Genomic DNA, 23022 nt, shown 5'->3' with positions numbered 1-23022 from the left:
CTGGAAAAAAATCCATATTATTCCCTGTGTAGTGTAGGATAATATCATACAAATTCTAGACTTTAAGCACACGTGCTAAACTGTTCACTTGAAATGTTTATATGTTTTGTATGCGAATGTTGATTTATACCAAAATGCTTTTTTGCACAGTTGTGTTTGACACATGAAAACATCTCGGTTTACGTATTTAACTGTTTTTCCCTGAGAAGGGAACGATACGCTGCGTCTCCCTTGCCATACTCTTTGGCAATATTTCGTATAGCGTTATACTTTCTGGCTCCCGCGTCACCCTGTCTTTGTTGTTAAGCCTCACCAATGGTTGAATTTGATATACACATTCAGACACACTAACCCCTGGAGGCGTCCCCAAAGTGTCAGCGTAGTGACGCAGCGCAAGTTCCCTCAAAAAGGAACTGTAACAATGTATTTTAAAAGGTAACACGATGTAACCTTGCTCTCACTTGAAATGTGTCCCCACATTTAGTCCTTGAATTTGAGGGTATTGGACCTGGAAAGTCCTTGAAAGGTCCTTGAATTTGAAGTTAACTAAGGTGTGGGAACCCTGAGAGATACTGTACAGTGTTTGAAGGAGGATACATGGTATAAAGATATAGGCAATAGTTAACTGGATATGTTGTTTTTTGTGTGTTGGTTTTTTAAGTAAACTGATGTTGGAGACTTTAAGTTATAAAATATGTATTATGAATAATTTCGTACCCTACAAAAACAGGACGCTTTTTTAGACCTAGTACAATAAAATGAGAAGGCAACCATTATGTATGTAATTAATACCTAATGCATTTTATCTTGCTCATTTTATCATGCTGCTACAGAGAATGATGGGAAATTTTGTTACATCAGCTTTTGTTGCTTCATAAACCGGTTTAATGAGCAGTGCTTTCTGGCTAGTGTTATAGTCATTATTAATCAAAACTTAACACTTAAAGTTAAAGACAGCTATAAGCGAATCAATCAAAAGTTGATTTTCTATTAAAAGTCTAAACACTGACTTTGTTGCAAACCTTTACTTTGTTTGTTAACCAGCCTGCCCAACCAAAATTACAATATTAGCTTAACCAGTCATGTGACTTTGTGACAAGACTGTCTGTATGTCCAAACGATGGCAGACAGGTGGAATGTTAAAATGGTGACTATAGTGGCTACTAAAGCCACTATCCACCTGTTTCTTGACGTAAATGTGGGCGGCGCCATCTTTGAGCTTTCCTGATTGTGATTTCTGTTGAGCCACTAAAGCTAATGGTAGCCTATTACGAAGGACACACGTGTGCCATTTTGACTGGCTGTTTAATGTTTATTATGAGATCCAGGAAGACCGACATTTTAAATGAAAAAGCAAATACTTTAAAAAGTAAGCAAATAATTTCATAAGCTCATGTCTCCACCTAGTGCGTAAGATGTAATAATATTTTCATAAAATGAAACAATACTCAATACATGTATAGTAGTTTAATTATGGTTTGTTCAAATAACTTACAATGTGTTAAAAGATACTGCTGTGTCGGATCGCGTGAAGCTTGACGTGTCGCCATAAACAAGTCCATTAAAAATTGCAGTTTAAAAAAAACTTTACACCAAAGGGACAGTTGTGACATTTAAACCATCCCATGAAAAGTTAAAAACACGAAGTCTTGGTAAATTCCATGTACAAACACTCGACTGACTTTCCCATTGTAAAGATACTGGTATGTCTCTGTGCTTTTATATTTGCACATTGAAGACCCGTCACCTCCAATCAACAACACAAAATGATTGAATATATCTTCATATATCAAGACACTTCTTATTTTCATCCTCACATTGGTTCAAACATGGCAGGTGTAATAAATATTTACTGTTTAAATTATGCTTTATGCGTGCTCCCACTACACTGTTTTCTACCGGCTGGCTATTGAACCGGAAATCTCATACTGTAAAGGAAATACGTCACATCACTTACTTCCGTGTTCAAGAAAAAGTATGCATATGCATATCTACCCCTCTTTGTCAGAATGTGTATTTGTCCATGTAAAAGTTGTGTTATTGCATCTCTAATCTGCGTATAGTTACAGAGTGTGTTGCCAAACTTTTATCTGTGTCTTTTTAAATCCGAAACTAGCCATGGAGCGAAAGTATGCCAGCTATATCAATGTTGCACTTGTTTGTTGTCAGCGTGTTTTGGCTGAATGTGACTCTAGCGTCAAGCTGTAGTGGTGCTTGATTTACGGACCGCCTTGTAAAATCTGTGTGTTTACTCTCAGTCCCACCAGGAAACCCAATCATCGAGTCCCGTGAGGACATTGTCAGTGAAGGTAACGAGACAGAGATCACCTGCACCTCAATGGGGAGCAAACCTGCCGCCACCATCAGGTGGATGAAGGGAGACAAAGAACTACAAGGTGGGTCACAAACATTGTTTTTCGGTTTCGTTGAGATTTCTCCCTTGAATACTTTCTGCTGGTACTTTCCTTTTCCTTAAATTATGCTTTTTTTCTTTGGAGATTTTGGATAATGTTGCACTTTTTAGAATGAGAAACCAAAAAGTGAAAGAACTACCGTGGTTACAAGATGTTACCTGGAATTGTAGGCGGGTTTGTAGCCATGCCCAGCATAAATGACTTAAGGATAAATTACAAATATTTTATGATATTTTTAGAGAATCTTTATTAAATTATCAAAATGCAGTTAAAGCTGCTGGATCTTTACATTTTTCACGAATTGTCTCACAATTATTGACAAGGTATTGATCTCGTCTTTAATGGTTTTGCTGCACCATCTAAGGATTAGGTTTTTAACCTATTTTTTAATTTATAAAGTGGACCTTTTATGTAGTAAATTTAATTTAAAAATGTATAGATTCATTGGTAAAACTTTCATTATTAAGGACAACAAATGTCTCATTCACTAATAATTCCGTAAGTTTGATGTTTATGGATTATGTACACATTACACTTGAACTGAACTTTCTGCCTAATTCACAACACATGCATACACACATAAGTTTGTTCTTATACTTGTTCTTATGTTAGTGAATTTAGATTTTTCTATATGAGTGCCATGTGCACAAGGTTTTTAATTTGCATAAAACACGTCCAAACCAGCTCCATATAAGGGTTTTCCACAGTCCAGCGCTAGTTCAATGAGAATTTTAGAGAAGTTTGTCATAGAAGCAAAAGAACATTTAAAAGAAATCCATCTATGATCATATTTATTATCGGTAAACTTTCGATTTGCTTTGCATTTTTTATTTGGGAGGTTTGGCTGTCGCTGGAAAAAGCCAGTGCTGTCCACCGACCAGAGTAACATTTAAATAAGTATTGGATACGTTAAAAACTATGACATTTAATTAATATGATAAAAAAGCGCATCTGCATCTAAAATAAAGACTTCTCATTACATTTACATGACGTTTACATTAGGCATTAAGCAGATTCTTTCATATAGAGATTCACGTCATTACGTGCATCTTCTTTATATGTGTAGAAAAAATAAGTAGGCTATAATAATGTATAATATAATGTGTATATAATAATAATATAGATCATGTATAATAATATATAATACAGAAAATATTATAATATAAAATATAATCATGTTAATTTTATATATCAACATTATTATGAACATTATAAATATAGCCTAGTATTTGATTATAGTGTACGTGATTATTGCGTAGGAGTGGTTTTAGGGTTTCTTGAATTTTTGTGTACATTTAGAAGACATTTTGATGCGAAAGTTTTTGTTGATCAGGATTTGTTCGTAAAAACATCCATACGCACATCTCATGCACAAATTTGTGCGTACGCATGCTTAGTGAATGAGAACCATTGTTTCGCAGATAATTACAAACTTTTGCTAGTGTCCATATATAATTTGATGTATTATATAGATAATATTATACAGTGTAATGATCTCTAAACATATTAAATGTTCCTGAAGATCATTTTCAAAACTACACTGTCTAGACACAAGCAATTTATGGATTATGTACAAATCACACTGTAAAAAACGGTTAAATGACTGGCAGCGGCAGTGGCTGCCAAACAAAAAACGTAAAATTAAAGTAATTCCAATATCGTCCCAAAACAATAATTTTACAGATTTTTTTCTTTAAAAGTTCTGCAGCCAAATATTGTTATTTTACAGATTTTTCCCAGATTATTACAATCAAAAACCAAGTGACCAATATAAGAAAAAGTGAAGAAGACATGATTGTCTCTGCATTTTATCCATTCACAAATACTGGGTAACTATCACTGCAACATCGAAATACTTCAGTCACTTCCTGCCAGCTTGGACAACACAAAGCTTTCTAGAGAATATATTTATGTCTTGACATTTTATATGGTATATAAGGCACACTTATTGTGCAATCAACTTAACATTTTGAATTCACAATAAGCTTGCATATTACTCACAATGTCAGAATCTCACAGTATGAGAATGGTGTGATGTCACTGTGATCACCGCATGATCTCACGTGTTTACTGAGTTTTGCACATTTACTTAGAAAACATCTTAAATGAATGACTGTTTCACCAATCATTATTACATATTCAGTCTAAAATGACCCTATACACTTTTTACAATAAATTAATTATCAAACAAATATTTTATATTTTTGTGTTTTTAATGTTAAATTGTTAGTATGGTCATGCACTTTAAATATAATGAACTACACATTTAATTACAGATTTTTTATTGTAAATTTAGATGAATTTGTATGTAATTTAGGAAAACTGAAAATAACTTTTGTTATTAACGACATAATACTTAAAATAACAGTTGAGCTGTTGATTGACAGATGATGTTTGATAATGTCTGTAATGAGTTTTAATTATAATTTAAATAATGGTAAACCACCATGAAAAATGTAGAGTAGTTGGTCGTAAAAATAGGATCTTTTTCTGTCCTAATAACTTACCCATCAAACAGTTAAAGGGATACTTCACCGATTTAGCATTCAGCTTTGTATCTGTAGAAACCCGGCAGTATTACTGAATGACCATGTTTCCCTCCATCATTTCCCCCTGAGAGGAGAGATATCTGCATTTTGGTTCTGCAAAAAAGTCCTCCGATGATGCAAAAATCGTCATATTACATCATCGGAGGACTTTTTTGCAGAACCAAAATGCAGATATCTCTCCTCTCAGGGGGAAATGAGGGAGGGAAACATGGTCATTCAGTAATACTGCCGGGTTTCTACAGATACAAAGCTGAATGCTAAATCGTTGAAGTATCCCTTTAAATGTGAGTCCTGGACATTTAATTAATGGTCGGATCAGTGGAGTTTTTCACCCCAGTGCTTGTGTTCAGCAGCTATTATACAACAGCAGCTCATTTGTGTGTGGCTGTTTTGTTTTTATGTAACATCAATATATTATTGGACAGTTAGACAAATGCGACGTTAAAAATGAATGAGTTCGGCTCTGCGAGACGGACAGAAGGATATGAATATTCTGGTAAAGCGGAACGGTCAAAGGATTGAAAAAACTGAGGACTCGAGGAGAGGAGGGCCCTTCTCCTGACACCAGCGTTTCAGCGCTGGCACTCACTGGCTGGAAATTGCTTTTGGCCCTTGCGCCTTTTCGGATTTATTTTTAATTAAATGTCCTCATAATTCAGCCTAATTACCTCTAGGATAATCAGGCTTTTTTAAATATCATTTAAAGGTTACACCCATACAGCCCCGGAATGTAAACTCAACCTCCCCCTCCATGTAGTGCCTCACACACACGCATAGTCTTCCAGGTCTTATCTGCATATTGTGTTGTTTTAAGTACTTGTGTTTTATATCCAGCTCCATTGTTGATGCACACCTGTCTCATAAGACTGGTTGAATGAACGTCAAGAAACAATGAGCAGTTAATTTCCTCCTGTCAAACGACATCGGCCCGCTCATTAAAAATATAAGCTCGTTTCAACGACACAACTCTACACTGGAAAATACAATAGTTTGATTTAGAATTTATAAAGGCTTTAGGGAAGTTTGCTAAATACTAATTTGCCTCCTGATCTCCAGGCTGCCATCTTTAAAAGAAGTGACTTTCTTTGGCAAGGCGTTGAATTGTGGAGAAAAAAGAGAGAGCAAATTAGAGGGAGCAAAAAAGTGAAGAAACGGTGAATTCAATAGGGACAAGATCTCTTTTGATATTCAGCCCACTGTATCGCTGCAGATCGGGACTAATCAGAGCTCCTTTGCATTTCAAAAAGAGAGATGTTATTGAAATGAAGAAATGTCTGAATGACAGTGATTGACCTGTGATTATCTCTTTATCAGCTGTGACTGTGGCATTGTGAGAGAGAATATAGAGGTGGTGCTGGGCCCGCAATGAGCTCTGTGTCTTCTCTTATTCAAGATTTGATTGTCTGAATATCCATTCATTTCTGATAATGCTGAATGTCGGAAGTCTGAATGCACGAAAGATGAAGAATAAATATGGAGTTTGGGAAATAATAAGGGGTGCGGTACTGTCTCCGGACATTTTTATTATTTAACATTTTGAATAAGATTAATAATCCATCTGAAAGATACAGTGAGGTCATATCACCCTGTAGCCCAAGACTGGTTGCCCACTAAAGCTATGTAGGGTTGACCCGGGTCAGTACTTGGATAGGAGACCTTCTAGGTGAACTAGGTTGCTGCTGGTAGAGGTGTTAGTGAGACCAGCAGGGAGTGCTCACCCTGTGGTCTGTGTGGGTCCTAACACCCCTGTATACTGATGGGGACACTATACTGTCAAAAGCATCATCCTTCGGATGAGATGTTAAATAGAGGTCCTGACACTATGTGGTCATTAAAAATCCCAGGATGTCTTTCGAAAGCAGGGGTGTGCCCCGGCATCCTGGCCAAATTTGTTCATTGGCCCGCTAATCATCTCCATATATACTGTACTATATGTCTCCTCTCCACTAATAAGCTGCTGTATGGTGGGCGTTTTGGAGCGATATGGCTGCCGTCGTATCATCCGGGTGAATGCTGCACACTGGTGGTGGTTGAGAAGAATCCCCCTTCAGGGAGCTACACTGCGACCTTTTGAACTGCCGTTGCGACCCTAATTTTTAATGGGTCGCAAATGTGCTACATAATGTTTTAGACAATATGATATGATTTACTATGAGCATTTATTAAAACAGAAATGTGGATTTTAAGAATACGTTTTATAACGTGCTCTGAGCCATCAACACGTTGGCGTTATTTTGCGTGAAAACACGTCGTGTCTCTCCCTATCAGTGTGCGTTTGCGTGCTCAGCTGTTTCTCAATGAATTAGGTGCGACGCAAGCGCAGTGTCTTCCATGTTTCTGAACTTGAGCAGAGGTCTTTCTTCACTGAGGACGCGGGACCCGTATGGTTCCGGGTTTATATTTTAAATGGTCTGTCGGGTCCGGTTAGGTCCTAGTTTAATTACTTTGGGTCCCAAGTCTGATTAATGTTGTGTTTATAACCCGAGTCGATCGGAAAATGGCCATGAGCGCTACCGCGCTAAAGCTCGAGTGCATTTTCAGCGTGCCTTCGGTTTCTATGGCGATGGTTCTTGTTACGACCACGCGCTGCATTTGCTTTCTCACATTTTTTTAATGATCTTATTATTAATAAACCATATCTTTTCTAAAACCATATCCATGTTTGGACAGAGATTGTAGCAAGAAGCAATGCTAATGTCAAGCCAATTGCACTGAACGAGCAAAGCAATGTAAAGTCTGTCACCGGGACAGCAAGTAGACATTTAAATTTGAAATAATGAGTGGATTAAGCTTTTTAAATCGGCAAGAGAGAAATAGAAAGATAGGCAATTTTACTGCTTCTGCTCTATCTAATAGAAATTATTACCATTATAACATCAGTCACATTTATAATCTATAGACCTGCACTGTCTATTAATATACTATACATAGTATTGTATTATATTGAGTTTGATAAAAGGGGTCTAATTGCTTCATATATCAGTGCAAAAACAGTAAGTGTTTTCGTGGTGCTTTGACAAACAGTGTCAGCTTTGTTAATGGCAAAGAGAGTTTGGGGTGGTTAGATTGATGAAATATAATGTAAAATTAATATTAATTTTCAATGAATCAAAGTATTGTGTTGTGTCACACATTATTAGTTCTACGTCACATGTATAGTAGACCATTATTTGTCAGTGGGTAATAATTGCCCTTTTCACCGGCTACCACCACCAAGTAAATTTCAGATCTGTGGGAAACACTGCAATGTTTAAGAAAACAAGGCGGCATGTGGTTTAAAAGATGGCAAGTAAAATAAAAAGCATATCTGTATGCAATACAGTTTCATTATTGTTCATTATTAACCAGAGCGCCTTAATATAACTTGAAAAAAATATGTGCGACCAAATCATATTTTGCGCCAGTAACTGAAAAAGTTGGTAGCGCAAGTGCCACCAGTGGAAAAGGTTAGTGTAGTTCCCTGCCCTTTCATATGTAAAGCGCTTTGAGTCCTGCAGAAAAGCACTTTATAAATGTAATACATTATTACATTATTATTAAAAAGCTGAGTCCACTTTTCTGTTTTTCTGTTTGAGTCGAAACACAATATTTGTCCAACATTATATGCCTGCTATTCAGTTGAAACGCATTAAAATATAAATGCAAAATTAAATTTGGGCCTTTATTACATTAGGAGAGAAACCAAGGAGATATTATCACTCATTTATGATGTCAGTTGCACCACCACTGTGAAAACAACAGTATGTCCATTTGAAAAAGCACCAAATTGACCTCTCATTTGCTGACCATTACATTACAAATTGCTTGGTCCTTCTTGTCTCATTCGAGAGTTATGTTAGAGAAGTTAAGTCTTAAAGGCAGGCTCCATGATCTCTGAAAGCCAATGTTTATATTTAAAATCACCTAAACAAACACGCCCCTACCCAAATAGAATGTGGACTTTCTGTTGATAGACCCGCCCCACACATATGCAACGCAGGCAATAAAGTAGTTTAGTAGACACGCACACCTTAGGCTACTGCTCACTAGCTACACGTGTGTTTTGGAAGTCGCCCCGACTCCCTTTTCCAAAGTGTTTGTCAGATATCGTGTACTCCGCCTTTAATAATTAATATAACAATTCCTCAAAAATAAAACTTAAGTCTTTTATACCATTTTTAACATTTAACAATTAACACATTTTAACATTGTATATTTTTTGGAATCAGTTTGATGACCCAAATGCTATTATATTTTGATGACAAAATACAATAATATATGCTTTATTTTATCATTTTGTAATTGTAAATAAAACATTAGGACAGTTCTATACTAATGAGAAAGTTGCATTATGGTGCTTTTCCATTGCATAGTACCCCACAGTTTGGTTTAGGTTGGGTCTGCTTTTGGGGGCCTTTCCTACGTAGTACCCAATACTTTTGTTAGTACCACCTCGGTTGGGGTTCCAAGCGACCCGAGCTGATACCAAAATTTGACGCGAAAACACTGTAGATCACTGATTGGTCTGAGAGAATCGTCACTATCAGCGTTATCGCTATAATGTAAAAGATTAGCTTTACCTTCATGCTAGCTTGCGTTGTCTCGAGTAAACATTTGTCATCTGTGCTTTGCTGTAAGTTCCCAAAAACCCCTTTGGAACACCATAACATTTTTTCCAGCACATTCTCGAGGCACACGTCCGCATATACAGTATGCTTAAATGCAACTTAAATGGCGTCGACTGAAGCCACAGGTGTTTGTGCATAAATAGTCATGTGAATTTGCAAACATCTATTTGTGGTGGTCAATTTTAATTTTGTGGCGGACTGACAATTAATGAATGTATGGGAATGTACAACGACGCTTTCACTTGTATGATGTCACAGCAGTAGGCATCGCAAATATAATGGCACGCCTATAATCCCTCCCATTCCAAAGTGTTACTAAACTCGATGAAAAAGCTAACCAAGCCAAAGTGAGGTGAGCTGACCCGACCCGACCCAAACCAAACCGTGGGGTACTATGCAATGAAAAAGCGCCATAAGCTTAAGGAACAATTTTGTGCCAATAACATTTTAGGGGTACAAAACAGTTAACTGTACCTTTACAGGTACACAATAGATACAGATAGGTATAGTAATGTACTTAATAAGGTACAACATTGTATTATGTTTAGTATATTTATAAAGGTACAAAACTGAGCCTTAGCGTACCACCCCAGTGACAGACACTGTTTCTTCTGACAGTGTAATACTGATTAATTGTGCCTGTAAAAGTACAGACAGTATTGTGTTTTGACCAATATATAAATTATTTTCATTATGCTTACAATTAACATGATTTTAGGATGTTATTAAATTGTTAGTCCCTCATCTTGTAAGTAATGTACAGGTTCAGATTCATGTCTTTCTCTTCCCGTCCATCTCTCACTTTTTTAATGGAATGGTCAAGTGGATTTTTTCCTTAGAAAAACACAAACAGGACAATAGGTCCTTTTCTCTTTCTCTTGCTGTCTCCTCGTCCCTTTCTCTCGTTCCACCCACGCCTATGTCGCTCCTCAAGCCCAGAGCAGTAATTGAGTGATGGAGGTCTGTGCGGTGCTGTGCAGCCATTGTCTGGAGCCACACAATGACTCCGAGTCTTTTGTGTTCTTCATGCCCACTTCATGCTGTTGAAGGAGGGCTGTGGGTCAGAGGCGTCCACTACAGCTATTATATCTCACTTCATAAAGCACAAACACAGCATCGCAGCCCACACACTTACCAATGAGTGACAGCTGCATAACAAACACTGACAGCAAGCGGTTCGGGGACGCTTCGACCGCGTGTCCCCTCCCATACCGATGCACACGTGAGGTGGTTCTGCGAGGTGCCATTTATTGTACGCAAGTCTTTGATGAGCTACTGTACTATACATGGAAATAAAGCATACTGTGGCCTTCATCTTGCAATCTGTTTTAAATGGCCAAGGGTATTCCCATGGCAATGAAAGATATTAAATCTGAATTCTGTTTCTTATTTGTTTCCATCTTTCACAGGGAGGTCTAAAGTGGAGGTCACGTACGACAGGATGTTCACAGTGACTAGTTGGCTGAAGCTAACCGTCACAAGAGAAGATGATGGAGTTCCTGTGGTGTGCATTGTGGACCATCCTGCGGTCAAGGACTTCCAGGCACAGAAGTTCTTGGAAGTACAATGTGAGTGAGCTGAGATAATGCGTTTGAAAGAGTGAGGAATTGAAATGAGTTTTACACACGTAAGAATGTAGAAACGTTGCAAGATTCCATCTCTACACAGTAAAAGCTTGAGGTCAGGGATATCTTTGATGGAATAAAGGTGTTATCTTTTGTCTTTGTGTTAGAAATCAGTCAGGCCTGTCCTTCTCCTGTGAGAGCGGACGTTCTCTTAGCTGTCATTCGGCCTGTGATGAAAGATTAAGCATGTTTTTGCGCTTCGGTAATTCAGCCATGACACGCTGCCCAGTGATTGTGCCTCTGATTGGAGGACAGCCTTGGGCACTGTCTTTTTTTTGGGGAACAGATATAGACTCGATTTTTGAAAGTCGTTTGCTTTAAAGTATTGACATCACAGAGTTTAGATCATTCACTAGAACAGAATGATCTACCATTATTTCATTGCAAAGATATACATTGTTTTATCAGTATGTGGGTTCGAACCCATGCCCTTTTGCACTGTTAATGCAATGCTCTACCATTGAGCTTTACAGGAGCACTGTTATCTTACCAGGGTTATAGATATATAGTTTTGTTTGTATGTAATTTTAATGGAAACACTACAATAAGGTTGTATTTTGCTAACATTAGAAAATGCATTAGCTTACACGAACTAACAATGAACAATGCGTCTACTGCATTTATTAATCTTAGCTCATGTTAATTTTAGAATTTACAAATCAAAAGTTGTAATTGTTGCACAATGATGCACAATGAACTAACACGATCAATTAAATTGTCATTAACCAACATTAACAAAGATTAATAAATGATGAAAGGCTGTATTGTTAGTTCTAATGCAATTACTAATATTAACAAATACAATCTTATTGTAAAATGTGACTTTTAATTTCGTTTTTCTTTTTTCTTTAATTAATTTTTTATTAATTTGTTATAGTGTTCTGTATGTATTTTAGGTATACCAAAGCACCAAAGTCCCAGTAAAGCCAATATTAAAAATTGTTTCTAAACACATTATAAATGTTAAAAATGTATTCATGAGACATGCCACAAAGACTGTAAACTGTCGTGAACGCAGATGTGGAGAAACCCAATTGCAGACTGACATGAAACAAGGACTTTTATTATACAATAAATCACAAAACAGGAAGACAAAACCCATGGTGGGGAAAAACAGGACTAAATTCTAAACTAGACAAAACAGACTTAGACACACTCGACACTCGATTGACAGGACTGAAACAATTGGAACAGACTAGATGAACAAACTTGACAAGATTAGCTACAGCTTTAAACAAGACATGAACATCTCAGATCAGACGAACGAGCACAGGACAATAGACACCGGGGCATTAAATAAGGGGGCAAATCAAGAGGGTAGCAGAAGTCCATAATCAAGCAATAATGGGATGATTATTGAGGAGACGAGAGGGGCGGGGTCTAAAGATGAGATAGAGAGCGAGCACTTGGCCTAAATAAAAGAGACCATGCACCCTCAGACAAAACATGCTACTGTCAGAGCCCTGCCACAATGAACTAGAAGCTAAGACAAGACAAGATCCTGACAGTAGACTATGTAGTACTGAATTGCAGAGTAAGGGGTCGTTCACATGTCGCACCTAAAACGTGTGTAAAACGATAGGCGCGTAGGTTCTTGTCACATGACCTGTGGTGCGCTTGCGGCATTCTGAAAAGTTGAGATCTATTTAACTCGATGCGGTGGGGACGCACTTGCAGAAAAGAGCGCGTAACACCACGTGCGCGTCGTGACCGCGCTGCATCCATTATAAGCACCAAAACGGGAGCCTACATTTGAAATAAAGAACTTGAGCGTGCAAAAGACGCGAAATGTAAATGGCCCCTTACCCTACGTTCACACCGCTGCCAACTTGAGCTTCCAAAGTTACCTTAAGTCATTCATTTACAATGGAAGCTGGCTTCTTTCAGCTGCAAGGAGCGTCCAATTCATCGGCGTCGCTTTTTGGGTGTTTTGAGTGACGAAAGCGTCAATCATAAAGTTGAAAGAAGGTCAACTTTATGGTAATGAGCTATGACGCGGTTCAGCGGAAAGCAGCGGCAAAACGCCAGCAACCAATCGAAATATAGCCTAGACGTTCTTCGCTGGCTGATTACGAAGAAACATAGGATGTAAACTTTCATTCCTACCAAAACATTAGTTCAGAGAAAACAGACTTCAGAGCGGCCAAAGCGTCAACAAGCTTTCGCTTTCTTTTTGACAAGCGTCCTTGACTGGGCAGCCTAAGCTTCTTTGGAAGCTCAAGTCGGCGGAGGTGTGAACGTACAGTTAGATGGGCCTAAAAACGTGGCTCGATGACGCACTTGGCCCCACCCCTAAAATAGTCGCATCCATACAGATTGTAGCTGTATTTGAGAACGGCAGCTTTTTTGTTAGTGGGCGTGGTTTCAGCACCAATAGGGTACACGCCTTCACCACTTGAGAGCAGAGAATGCAGACTATTTTTCCAAGATTTTGATCTTGAGCATCTTTGAGCAACTTATTTTATTTACTTGCCATTTTTCCCTCATTCAAATTTGGTTGGGTGGTTAATAACACATTTTATATGTAACTTTACAGGAACTTTAACATATATAATGTAAAAATGTGTAATGCCATGATATTTTTGTTAGGGCAATCTGTTGTTATCACCATTTTGGCTTTCTTTTTCACTGGTTAGTGCAGGCAGGTCGTACAGGTTCAAAATAAGGGTTTGACTGTCCACCAACACTATTTTCAGCTGAATCCTTTCTGTATCAAAAAAGGTTATTGTAGTGAAAAAAAGGTTCATTAGATTATAAAAAGATAATGGTTCTTCTAAGAACCTTTGTCTGAATGGTTCTTTGAGGAACCAACAATGGTTCTTCAATGGCATCGCTGTGAAGAACCTTTTAAGCACCTTTATTTTTAAGAGTGAAGGACATTTTAAGAGTATTATGACATTATATTCTGGTCTCTGATACCTACCACAGAAAAATCTGAAATCATTTTGTCTGTGCTATTTAACTGGCTTTCATGCTCACGTCCAACATTTGTCATGCTCGGGGGAGAGCTGGTACACGAGTCATTGTCTGACTCGCTCTTCTTTCAAATTGTGCTGGCAAAACAATCAATGGTAAAAATCATTGAGCGAAGGCGGCTTTAATGGAGTTCATTTTCACAATAGAAAATAGAAAAACATTGGTGTGGATATTAAATAAGCCTGAAATATTGATGACTGGCATGCAAACAGTTTCACTTTGCTGCTCTGCATCGCCTACCCCCTGATACGCGGTTCAACAGCTCGAGGGAAATTAAACGTTTTGTGTGGCCGCTCGCAGCAGATGATGACGATATCTCGTGTCAATAATTGTGTTATTAGAATTAGAGTGACCTTTTCTGCTCGGCACACCGACACTCCAGCAAGAGAGAGCCTGGTGGCGCTCCGAAGGCTAGTGGCCCTGCTTTTCATAGATTTAGCGCACGCGTGCCCGGGAGAGCAAACTTTGGAAAGGAACTAATGCAGGGGAAGCTTCAAAGTGAGAAACTTTCAGTCAGAGCCTTTCATGCAGAGAGTTTGAAGATGACAAGGAGAGAAACAGAAGGAGTCTCCATAGAGCTGAGACAAACAGGTTGATATTCCTCTTACAGAACTTCTGAGCGGGCCGTTCTTTCGCTTCAATCTGGGCTGTCCATCATGGTCGGAGAAATGTTAGCTCTGACAGGGTGTAATTTGGGCAGATGGAAGGCCAGCAGATCACTTTTTGTTGATAGAAGAGGTCAAACGGGAAAGCGTCAAGTTGGCAAAGCACTCAACAAATTTAGTGATTGCTAAGAACACGGTTCAGACGTCAGCCCTGAAGTAATGTGATAAATCCTGTCAGGACATTGAAGCGTTTTTCCTCTTGCACTTTAAAACCCACAGGAGTGTGAAATCTGGGGGTCAAAGTGAAGTCACCGTTTACCCGCCCTTCAGTCCATTCGGTAAGAGTCAGTGAAATTGAAAGAGTTGAATCTAAGGGTTATTGTGGGCGACTTTGACGTGGTTTTGGTGAAGCAGTCTTTCGACCTCTGAACCTTTAGAGATTTCTCTCTGTGTGGATTTTCTGTAATGCACAAACACAAGGTCTGCTTCCTTTGCTTACAACGCATACTAATGATTGTTTACCTTACAAGCTCAGTTATATATCTGCGTTCAACTCTGAAATATGCTATTAAACCAACAATACATGCCGAATGATTGCGTTTATGTCATTAAAGTGTCACTCAGGAGCAACTCCAATCTTCGCCCCTACAGTACCTCCATGGATTGTACAAACAGCTCTGTTGCCTGGGCATCTGTGGAACGCCAGTTTCTGCTCTATTACTGGGAGAATATTAGATTTGGGTTCCTTTGAGAAACTAAAGGGCTGGATGCCAGCCAGGGTTGGATTTGGGAAGGCATAGCTCAGCCATTCCAACCTGTCAGTTTCAGAGGATGAATACCTCAGAGGAAACAACAGGAGCCTGAGAGCATTCGTTTTAGCTCACTTACATAACCATGGTGGATTGGCCAGCACATTTTGGACTACAATTAATCTGGGAAACTTTAAAGTCGCAGAATGTACTGTAATTGGTATCTTTATTATTGTGAACGTCAGACTTATAATCATTTTCGTTCCGTCTCGTCTCGTCTCATCAACGAAAACTCGAAGGGTCTCGTCATGTTTTGTCACCTAAGAGCCATTTTTAGCGTTATTGTCATATAAAAAAGGTGCGTCAATGAAAGGTCATGTCAAAGATTGGAATCAATGTAAAATCATTGAATTTATTTTTGATGCTCCTAATATCATAAAAAGATTATGAGACTTATGCTGGACTTCACAGACAGGTTCACATTTTATTACAAACAATAACCTTTTACAAAGAAGTTTCGCACACACTTCTTCCATCTGCTATTGGGCGGTCAAACCAAGCGTACTGCACAAGCCCTAAAAAGTGAAGCCAAAACGTCTTGATCGCCCCCCAATGGCTGGTCCCAGTATAGGTCATAAACCTCGCCTCCCCCATGTTATTCAATGGGACTTGAGACCAACTTAACAATTTAATTACACTTCAACAGTGTTGTTTTTGGCAGCCCTTTTAGTTTTAGTTTTAGTCTTAGTCTTTTGGACGAAAATGCTTTTTAGTTTTAGTCACAATTTACTCACTTATTAAACTATAAGTTTTAGTCAAGTTAGTCGACGAAAACACAAAAAAGGTTTTAGTCAAGTTTAAGTAAATTTTAGTAAAAAAAGTCTTTAACAAATTAATTTAGGTGAAAAAGTATTGGAAATGGGCTCAGGTTTGACAAGTAGATACATGTAAAACCTTAAGCTTACCATGAAATGTGTCACAAGCCAATTTTCGAGTAAAATTGAATGTATATGATATGTTAACAGCGTGACTTGTTAGTTACCTTTAAAATAATAATAGCGTAATGATCCTTCAGGTGCCGCTTGAGGTTGGTGGTATTCTTCCCACCTAGTTTGTGGCCACATTTACCGTCGTCTCCCAATATGCATTCCGTTTTTCTTTCTGATGGATTACACTGAAAGTATGTCCATAAATCATCTCGTCGTTTCCATTTATTGGCGTCTCTGCCACGGTCCTTCGAGCTTGCCACAGCCGAAGGTGTGTTATTGTTGAATGAAATCTGGTGCGCGTGCGCGACATGGCGGCAGCCGGGTGGTGGGCGTACCCAAAACAAGGGTAGGAAGCGGCAGCATTGCTAATATGTTTTAGCTAAAAACAGACAGATTTTACGCAAAATAGACAGAAATGACATGCATTGTGAACGTCAGACTTATAATCATTTTCGTTGTGTCTCGTCAACGAAAACTCGAAAGCGTCTCGTCATGTTTTCGTCACCTTAGAGCAATTTTTAGCGTTATTGTCATATAAAAAAGGTGCGTCAACGAAATAATTTCGTTATCGTCATCATTGACGAAAACAACACTAGCTAAAAACAGACAGATTTTACGCAAAATAGACAGAAATGACATGCATTGTGAACGTCAGACTTAAAATCATTTTCGTTTCGTCTCGTCAACGAAAACTCGAAAGCGTCTCGTCATGTTTTCGTCACCTTAGAGCAATTTTTAGCGTTAATGTCATATAAAAAAGGTGCATCAACGAAATAATTTCGTTATTGTCATTGTTGACGAAAACAACACCGCGCTTAAATTATCTTTTTTTCGAAGCTGATTTCTGTAATTTACTGTAGTTTTTATCACGCTGATGTAAATTTATGTTTGTTTTTAAAATAAGTTTGTTTTAAGTTAGTCATTTAATGCTACAAAAACGGTGATGTGACATCATAATTGACAGCTGTGATATGCAGATTCTGCAAGGGCGGGGCCTTGATTTCGCAGCTTTACTTCCTGCTCACTACTGCGCAGGACTGATCACAAAATCGCTACTGCGCAGACTCAAGACCCAAGATGTCAATGCCGTATTGGGACACTGGCGGCTTCACTTTTCACCAATGGAAGAGTTCAAACAGGCGCCGTCCATCTTTTTTTTAAAGTCTATGGGTCAAACAGATAGCTGTGCACCAATCGCATGTCATTGGTTGAGCCAGTGTTGTTATGCCAAACAGCATTTGAGTTTCTGCTGCCAGTGCCACAGAAATTACACGCTTCACCTTGAAAGAAGGCAGTGGTAGCTGCTGGATGTTTATTTATTTATTTATTTATTTATTCGGCACACCTAACTGTTGTTTCTTGGATCCTTTTATGCCTAATGAAAGGCTCGTAATGCTTTCAGTTTTTGACGCTCTCTCTGTCTGTGCTCTCATTAGCACTTAGTATTACACAGAGATTGCCGTTTCCTGTTTTTCCATCGCCATGTCCTCATATGCAGAAGCACTACCTGCCAAACAGGAAGCTTTTTGGTATTTGCCTAATATTAGACACAACAAAGAAACAGCACAGCAGCCTTGTCAAGTCCATTAAATGCCAAGGGCCGTAAATGTCTCTATGATTTTCTTACATAAGCTGTTTGCCATTAGGTTTCATCATGTCATTAGACCAGCAGACAGACTGAAAAATCCTATTAGACTCCAGTAATACCGTTATGCAAGAAGTTTACGCAAATGGAGAACGAGTGACCACACACCCCTCTCTTTACCCGTATATATAAAAACTCTGATGTTGTCAAGACACACAGTCCTGGACATTTTATGTGTGAAGGAGCATTAGTTATGTGTCCAACGTCAGTTTGAATGTCACCCCTCCTGCTGCACTGTACAGACACAGTAGGAACTCTAATCCCAGCTGAATTGAAAAAGAACTGAGCCTTGCCAAGAAGAAGTGCACATTTCATGCTGAACATAGCAGCTAGCGCTGAGAGGCAAGGCTGACGCAAGGTGCAAAAAGCCAGCAGGCTACCTGCCGCCAGCCACGGGAGAATAAAGCCATTGAGCGGCCGCTCGCTTTAATAGATATGGCAAAGGGCAGTACTTACAGAACAGAAAGGTCAATGCTAAGAGCTCAAGAATATGAACATTTATATTATTGTGACTCATCTGAATGTATACATGGCAAACATTAGGGTGTATTTATTATGTTTAAATGACTCCAAAGGTTAATACATAAAGCATGCACGCATTGGGTCTCAAACAAACGTAAATCTGAAGAAAAGAATCAAACTGTGAAGAACAATCCAATAAGCGCTGAACAAAGCCAAGGCTGTTAAAAGTTTCATGCCGCCTGGGGGCACGAGACGCTCATGTGCTTTTCTTTCTCCTTTGCAGATAAACCCGAGGTGAAAATCGTGGTGGAGTTTCCGGTGGGTCTCACCAGAGAGGGCGAGAATCTGGAACTAACGTGTCGGACTAAAGGCAAACCAGAGTAAGATTATCCGTCTCTGCTGATATTGGTACAGTTTGTTAAAGGAACGCGCCGACTTTTCACCGTATCCCCCAGAGTTAGAAAAGTCCATACATACCCTTTTCATCTCCGTGCGTCATGTTACCCTGTCTGTCGCACCCACCGCTAGCCTAGCTTAGCACAAAGACTGGAAGTAAATGGCTCCAGCTAGCATACTGCTCCAATAATTGACAAAATACCGCCCAAGTAGCAGTGCTTCGCCTTTTGAGAATATAGTTCCCAGTATGTATACGGTTAAAGATTGCTGTGTCTCATATGACCTTGTTATTTGTACAAGCTGTGACTATATAAATCACAACATATAAATAGGAAAAAGTTGGCGTTATTTTGTCACTTATTGGGAGCTGTATACTTGCTGGAGCCATTTACTTCCAGTCTTTGTGCTAAGATAGGCTAGCAGTGGGTGCGTCAGACAGAGTTACGGCACGCAGGAAGATAAAAAAACGTATGTATGGACTTATCTAACTCTGGGGGATACGGTGAATAAGCAGAAGTCCCAAAAAGTCGGCGTGTTCCCTTAAGATCTAGTTTGGGTCAGAGACTCTCATATCTGATGGCCAGAGAAACCTAGTAGTGCTGCAAAGCACGCTAAAATGTAACTTAAATGTATATATTTTTTTAATTTACTCTCAAAAAGTCTCAAAAATTGAAACTGAAATCCAGGTTAAAGTCTTTTAATGTAATTCAGAGTTTTGGAGCATCAAAGTTTGATTTTAGTTATTGATTTTCCATTGATTTCTATATTTGACAAGACTGAATGCACTTCTATGTATTCATAATGTCAAATATAAATAAAAAAATAAGAGTTCCCTAGTTGTGTCAACATCTGGTTGTGACACAGAAAACAAACACCAAATTTAACGTAAGATGTAAATACAAAAATTAACTACAAAACTCACTAAAGATTGTAGAAAGATCAAAATATAGCAAATATAGCTTGTTTTAAGCTGGTTTTGTCCCAAAGTGCTCTGCATTTTTTTCTTTGATGGCTTCATTTTTCGTGCACTATAAATATTTATTTGAATCATGAAGCTTTAATAAACATGAAGCACCTGTTATTTTTCATACAGTAGTATGCTGAAATCAGTCCTTCACTAGCAGTGCATGTGCATGCATACTGAAGAGGTGTATACAAGGCCATCAGTCAGAGATCTGTACTACTGAAAAACAAAAAAATATGTGGCCTGTTGTTAAAACGAAGTCCCGCTGTAGTCAATAATTGTATCACTTAAAACACATCTTTGAGCATCATAATAGCATATATATTTTTTTTTTTCCTGTGACAGTAGTTTCTTTATGCCTTAAAGCAGCTTGAATGTAATTCTACACCTTTGCCTCAGTTAGTATATGTGGGTATGTGAATATGCAAATTAGTCACCACCTCTATTCAATCACACAGCTCAGAGAATACATATGAATTTGCGAATTAGTCCTCGCCTTCACTATTTCGCACCAACTCAGACCATAGATATATATGTAAATCAGTGGCGGCTGGTGACGTCTTTTTTTGAAGCGCACGATGTGAAGTTCGTCACAACATGTATGTAGCTTGTCATGTGTGTGGTTCGTAATTTCAAAATATGTGTTCTGCGCTTTGAGAGATCGTGTGTGCCTTACGTGTCATGCCAAAATAAGTGCCTGCTGCCTTGAACTTGAAAGGAGACGCTCATGTGTGCCAGATACTCGCACAATCTCATGCGTAATCAGAGTTTACTGTTAAGGGAGTGTGTTGCATGTATTTAGGGAACGTGAGCGTCTCTTTTATCATAAACGGTTTTGACATGTCTGCAGCAGGCACTTATTTTGACAAAACACGTGATGGACACAGGATCTCTCCACACGCATGACACATATTTTGGAAAAAGGAACCACACACGTGACAATCCGAACACTTATTTTGAATTAGCGCATCCTCGGAAGTGCAGTCACGAGCCGCCACTAATCAAAAAATAGAAGCTACATTCCAGTGGCGGTTCGTGACTGCTCATCCGAGGGGTGCAAATTCAAAATATGTGTTCTGAGTGTCATATGTGTTGCTCGTGTTTTCAAAATATGTGTTTGTTGCGTCATGTGAACCATGTGCATCACATGTTTTATCAAAATAAGTGCCTGCTGCACACGCGCCAAAACCGTCCATGACAAAAGAGACGCTCACGTTCACAAAACACACGCAAGACACTCCCTTAACAGTAAACTCTGAATACGCATGAGATTATGCGAGTATGTAGTAAATGTAAGCGTCTCTTTTATCATAAACCCTTTAGACGCGTCTGCAGCATGCACTTATTTTGACAAGACACGTGATGCACATAGGATCACTCGACACGCAGAACACATATTTTGAAATTACGAACCACACACGACGGACTACATACATGTTGTGACGAACTTTGCATCAAGCGCCCTCGAAAAAAGAAGTCATCGGCTGCCACTGCTACATTCTGCAGTGTTAACTATTGGTTTATACAATTTTTTCTGATTTTTAAACAATTGTTTAGGGTTAGAGTTGGGTTTGGGTTAGGATGTCATTTTATGTAACAGAAAGTCGTTCTAAGCCCAAACCCAATCGACAATGGTAAGAAAATAGGAAAAAACAATTGAGTAACCAATATGTGAAACTGACATTCCGTGGTGGTACGTACACGGAAAAATGGGGAGATCCGTGACAATGACACAGATAAATGAGCAAAATATTCTGTGACTTTAACACAGAGAAATTTGTGAGATCAGGTTGCACAATGCATGTGTGAACTGCGCGTTTTTTAGCATTGATGTTTACAGGCAGGCCCGGAGTGGGTAATCGGGAGAACCGGGAGAATTCCCGGTGGGCCGCTTCACTTTTGGGCCGGTCGAGTTTTTTTTTTTTTTTTTTCATTTGTCACGTTAGTGAGTCTGTCTTCTCTTAAATGACACTTCACACGTTTCCCATTGACACTGCAGCGCGCAGCCTCTGCATGGGTTGTACCATGTGAAGGAATTTTCCCCTCCCCTCCCATAGAGTTGGTTCGGTCCATAGCGCGTCCAAGAAATCTTAGGTGTGTTCGACTTCATGCGGCGCTGCGCAGACCGATCGGCGGCTGACTTGAAGCAGTGCATTTTGGTTAGTACTTTTGTCCGACTTCAGCTGGCGCTGCAGGCACGTGACTGTGTCATATGGTTTTTAAGTACCGCGAGAGCGATTCGAGATCAGCCGCCTGACTTAGCCAGCGCAGTTCCCGAAGAGGAGCTGCACGGGCTGTAATGACGACACAGCTGTTTCACGATTGGTCGGATTCACCACATGACAACAATCACGTGTGTTTCGTGTGTATTTTTACGCCCTTAGTTCCACAAATACTCACAAATCTGTATTTTTATTACAGTTAAAGCTCTTTTCATGTAGTCGCGATGTTATATTGTATCAAAATAAAATGGATAAAAAACGTAGACCCAACTACATTGGTATTTAAATAATATATGCTTATGTTGAACTTTATTCTTGTAAAAACAGATGCGGTAGCCTCTTCAGTTCCACTCATGCTCATACACGGACATTCAAAACAGTATAATTCACTTTTTATGTAGTTTACATCTTAAAAATCATGTTTATTGCGATAAAGCAAGTAAACGGCACGTGATCAGGCATGCCTGACGTAAATGCTGCAAACTACGGGAAGCACAGCGCGTCAGACTTCACGTCTCCGTTTTCAGCTCCTCCCAGCGGCTAATCTCGCCGATTGGTTACATCCAGCCACAGCCGATGTCGAACACACCTCTTTTCTCCGGTAGGCTGGGCCGGCCCTACCGTAACAATACGCGTCTGAGAGGAGGAGGGCGAAAAAAAACAGGTTGAAGAAAAAATCCATTAGGATGATGCTGCCAAATGTGACAAACTTACAGATTTATTTTCAAGAGGACAAACAAAAGTGACAACAGGTAACTTAAAGAGAAATACGCCTAGTAATGGTTAGCATTAGCAACGTAATTATTCGGCTAATACCGT

General features: G+C 39.0%; 1 protein-coding gene across 4 annotated transcripts in view; it reads left to right on the top strand.

Annotated features, from left to right (window-relative positions):
• cadm1a (cell adhesion molecule 1a) overlaps nt 1-23022 on the top strand; it is a 342552-nt gene that overhangs the window by 262551 nt on the left and 56979 nt on the right. For all 4 annotated transcript variants that reach the window (XM_055180572.2, XM_055180574.2, XM_055180573.2 and 1 more), the window contains 3 exons: nt 2259-2396; nt 10980-11138; nt 18905-19001. In XM_055180572.2, the coding sequence (XP_055036547.2) occupies nt 2259-2396; nt 10980-11138; nt 18905-19001 (394 nt within the window). The remainder of the gene's footprint in view (nt 1-2258; nt 2397-10979; nt 11139-18904; nt 19002-23022) is intronic.

The sequence above is a fragment of the Misgurnus anguillicaudatus genome, chromosome 9, assembly GCF_027580225.2.
Source record: "Misgurnus anguillicaudatus chromosome 9, ASM2758022v2, whole genome shotgun sequence".
Lineage (NCBI taxonomy): Eukaryota > Metazoa > Chordata > Actinopteri > Cypriniformes > Cobitidae > Misgurnus > Misgurnus anguillicaudatus.
The sequence above is the reverse complement of the archived record's forward strand: the minus strand, read 5'-3'. Positions and strand labels throughout refer to the sequence as shown.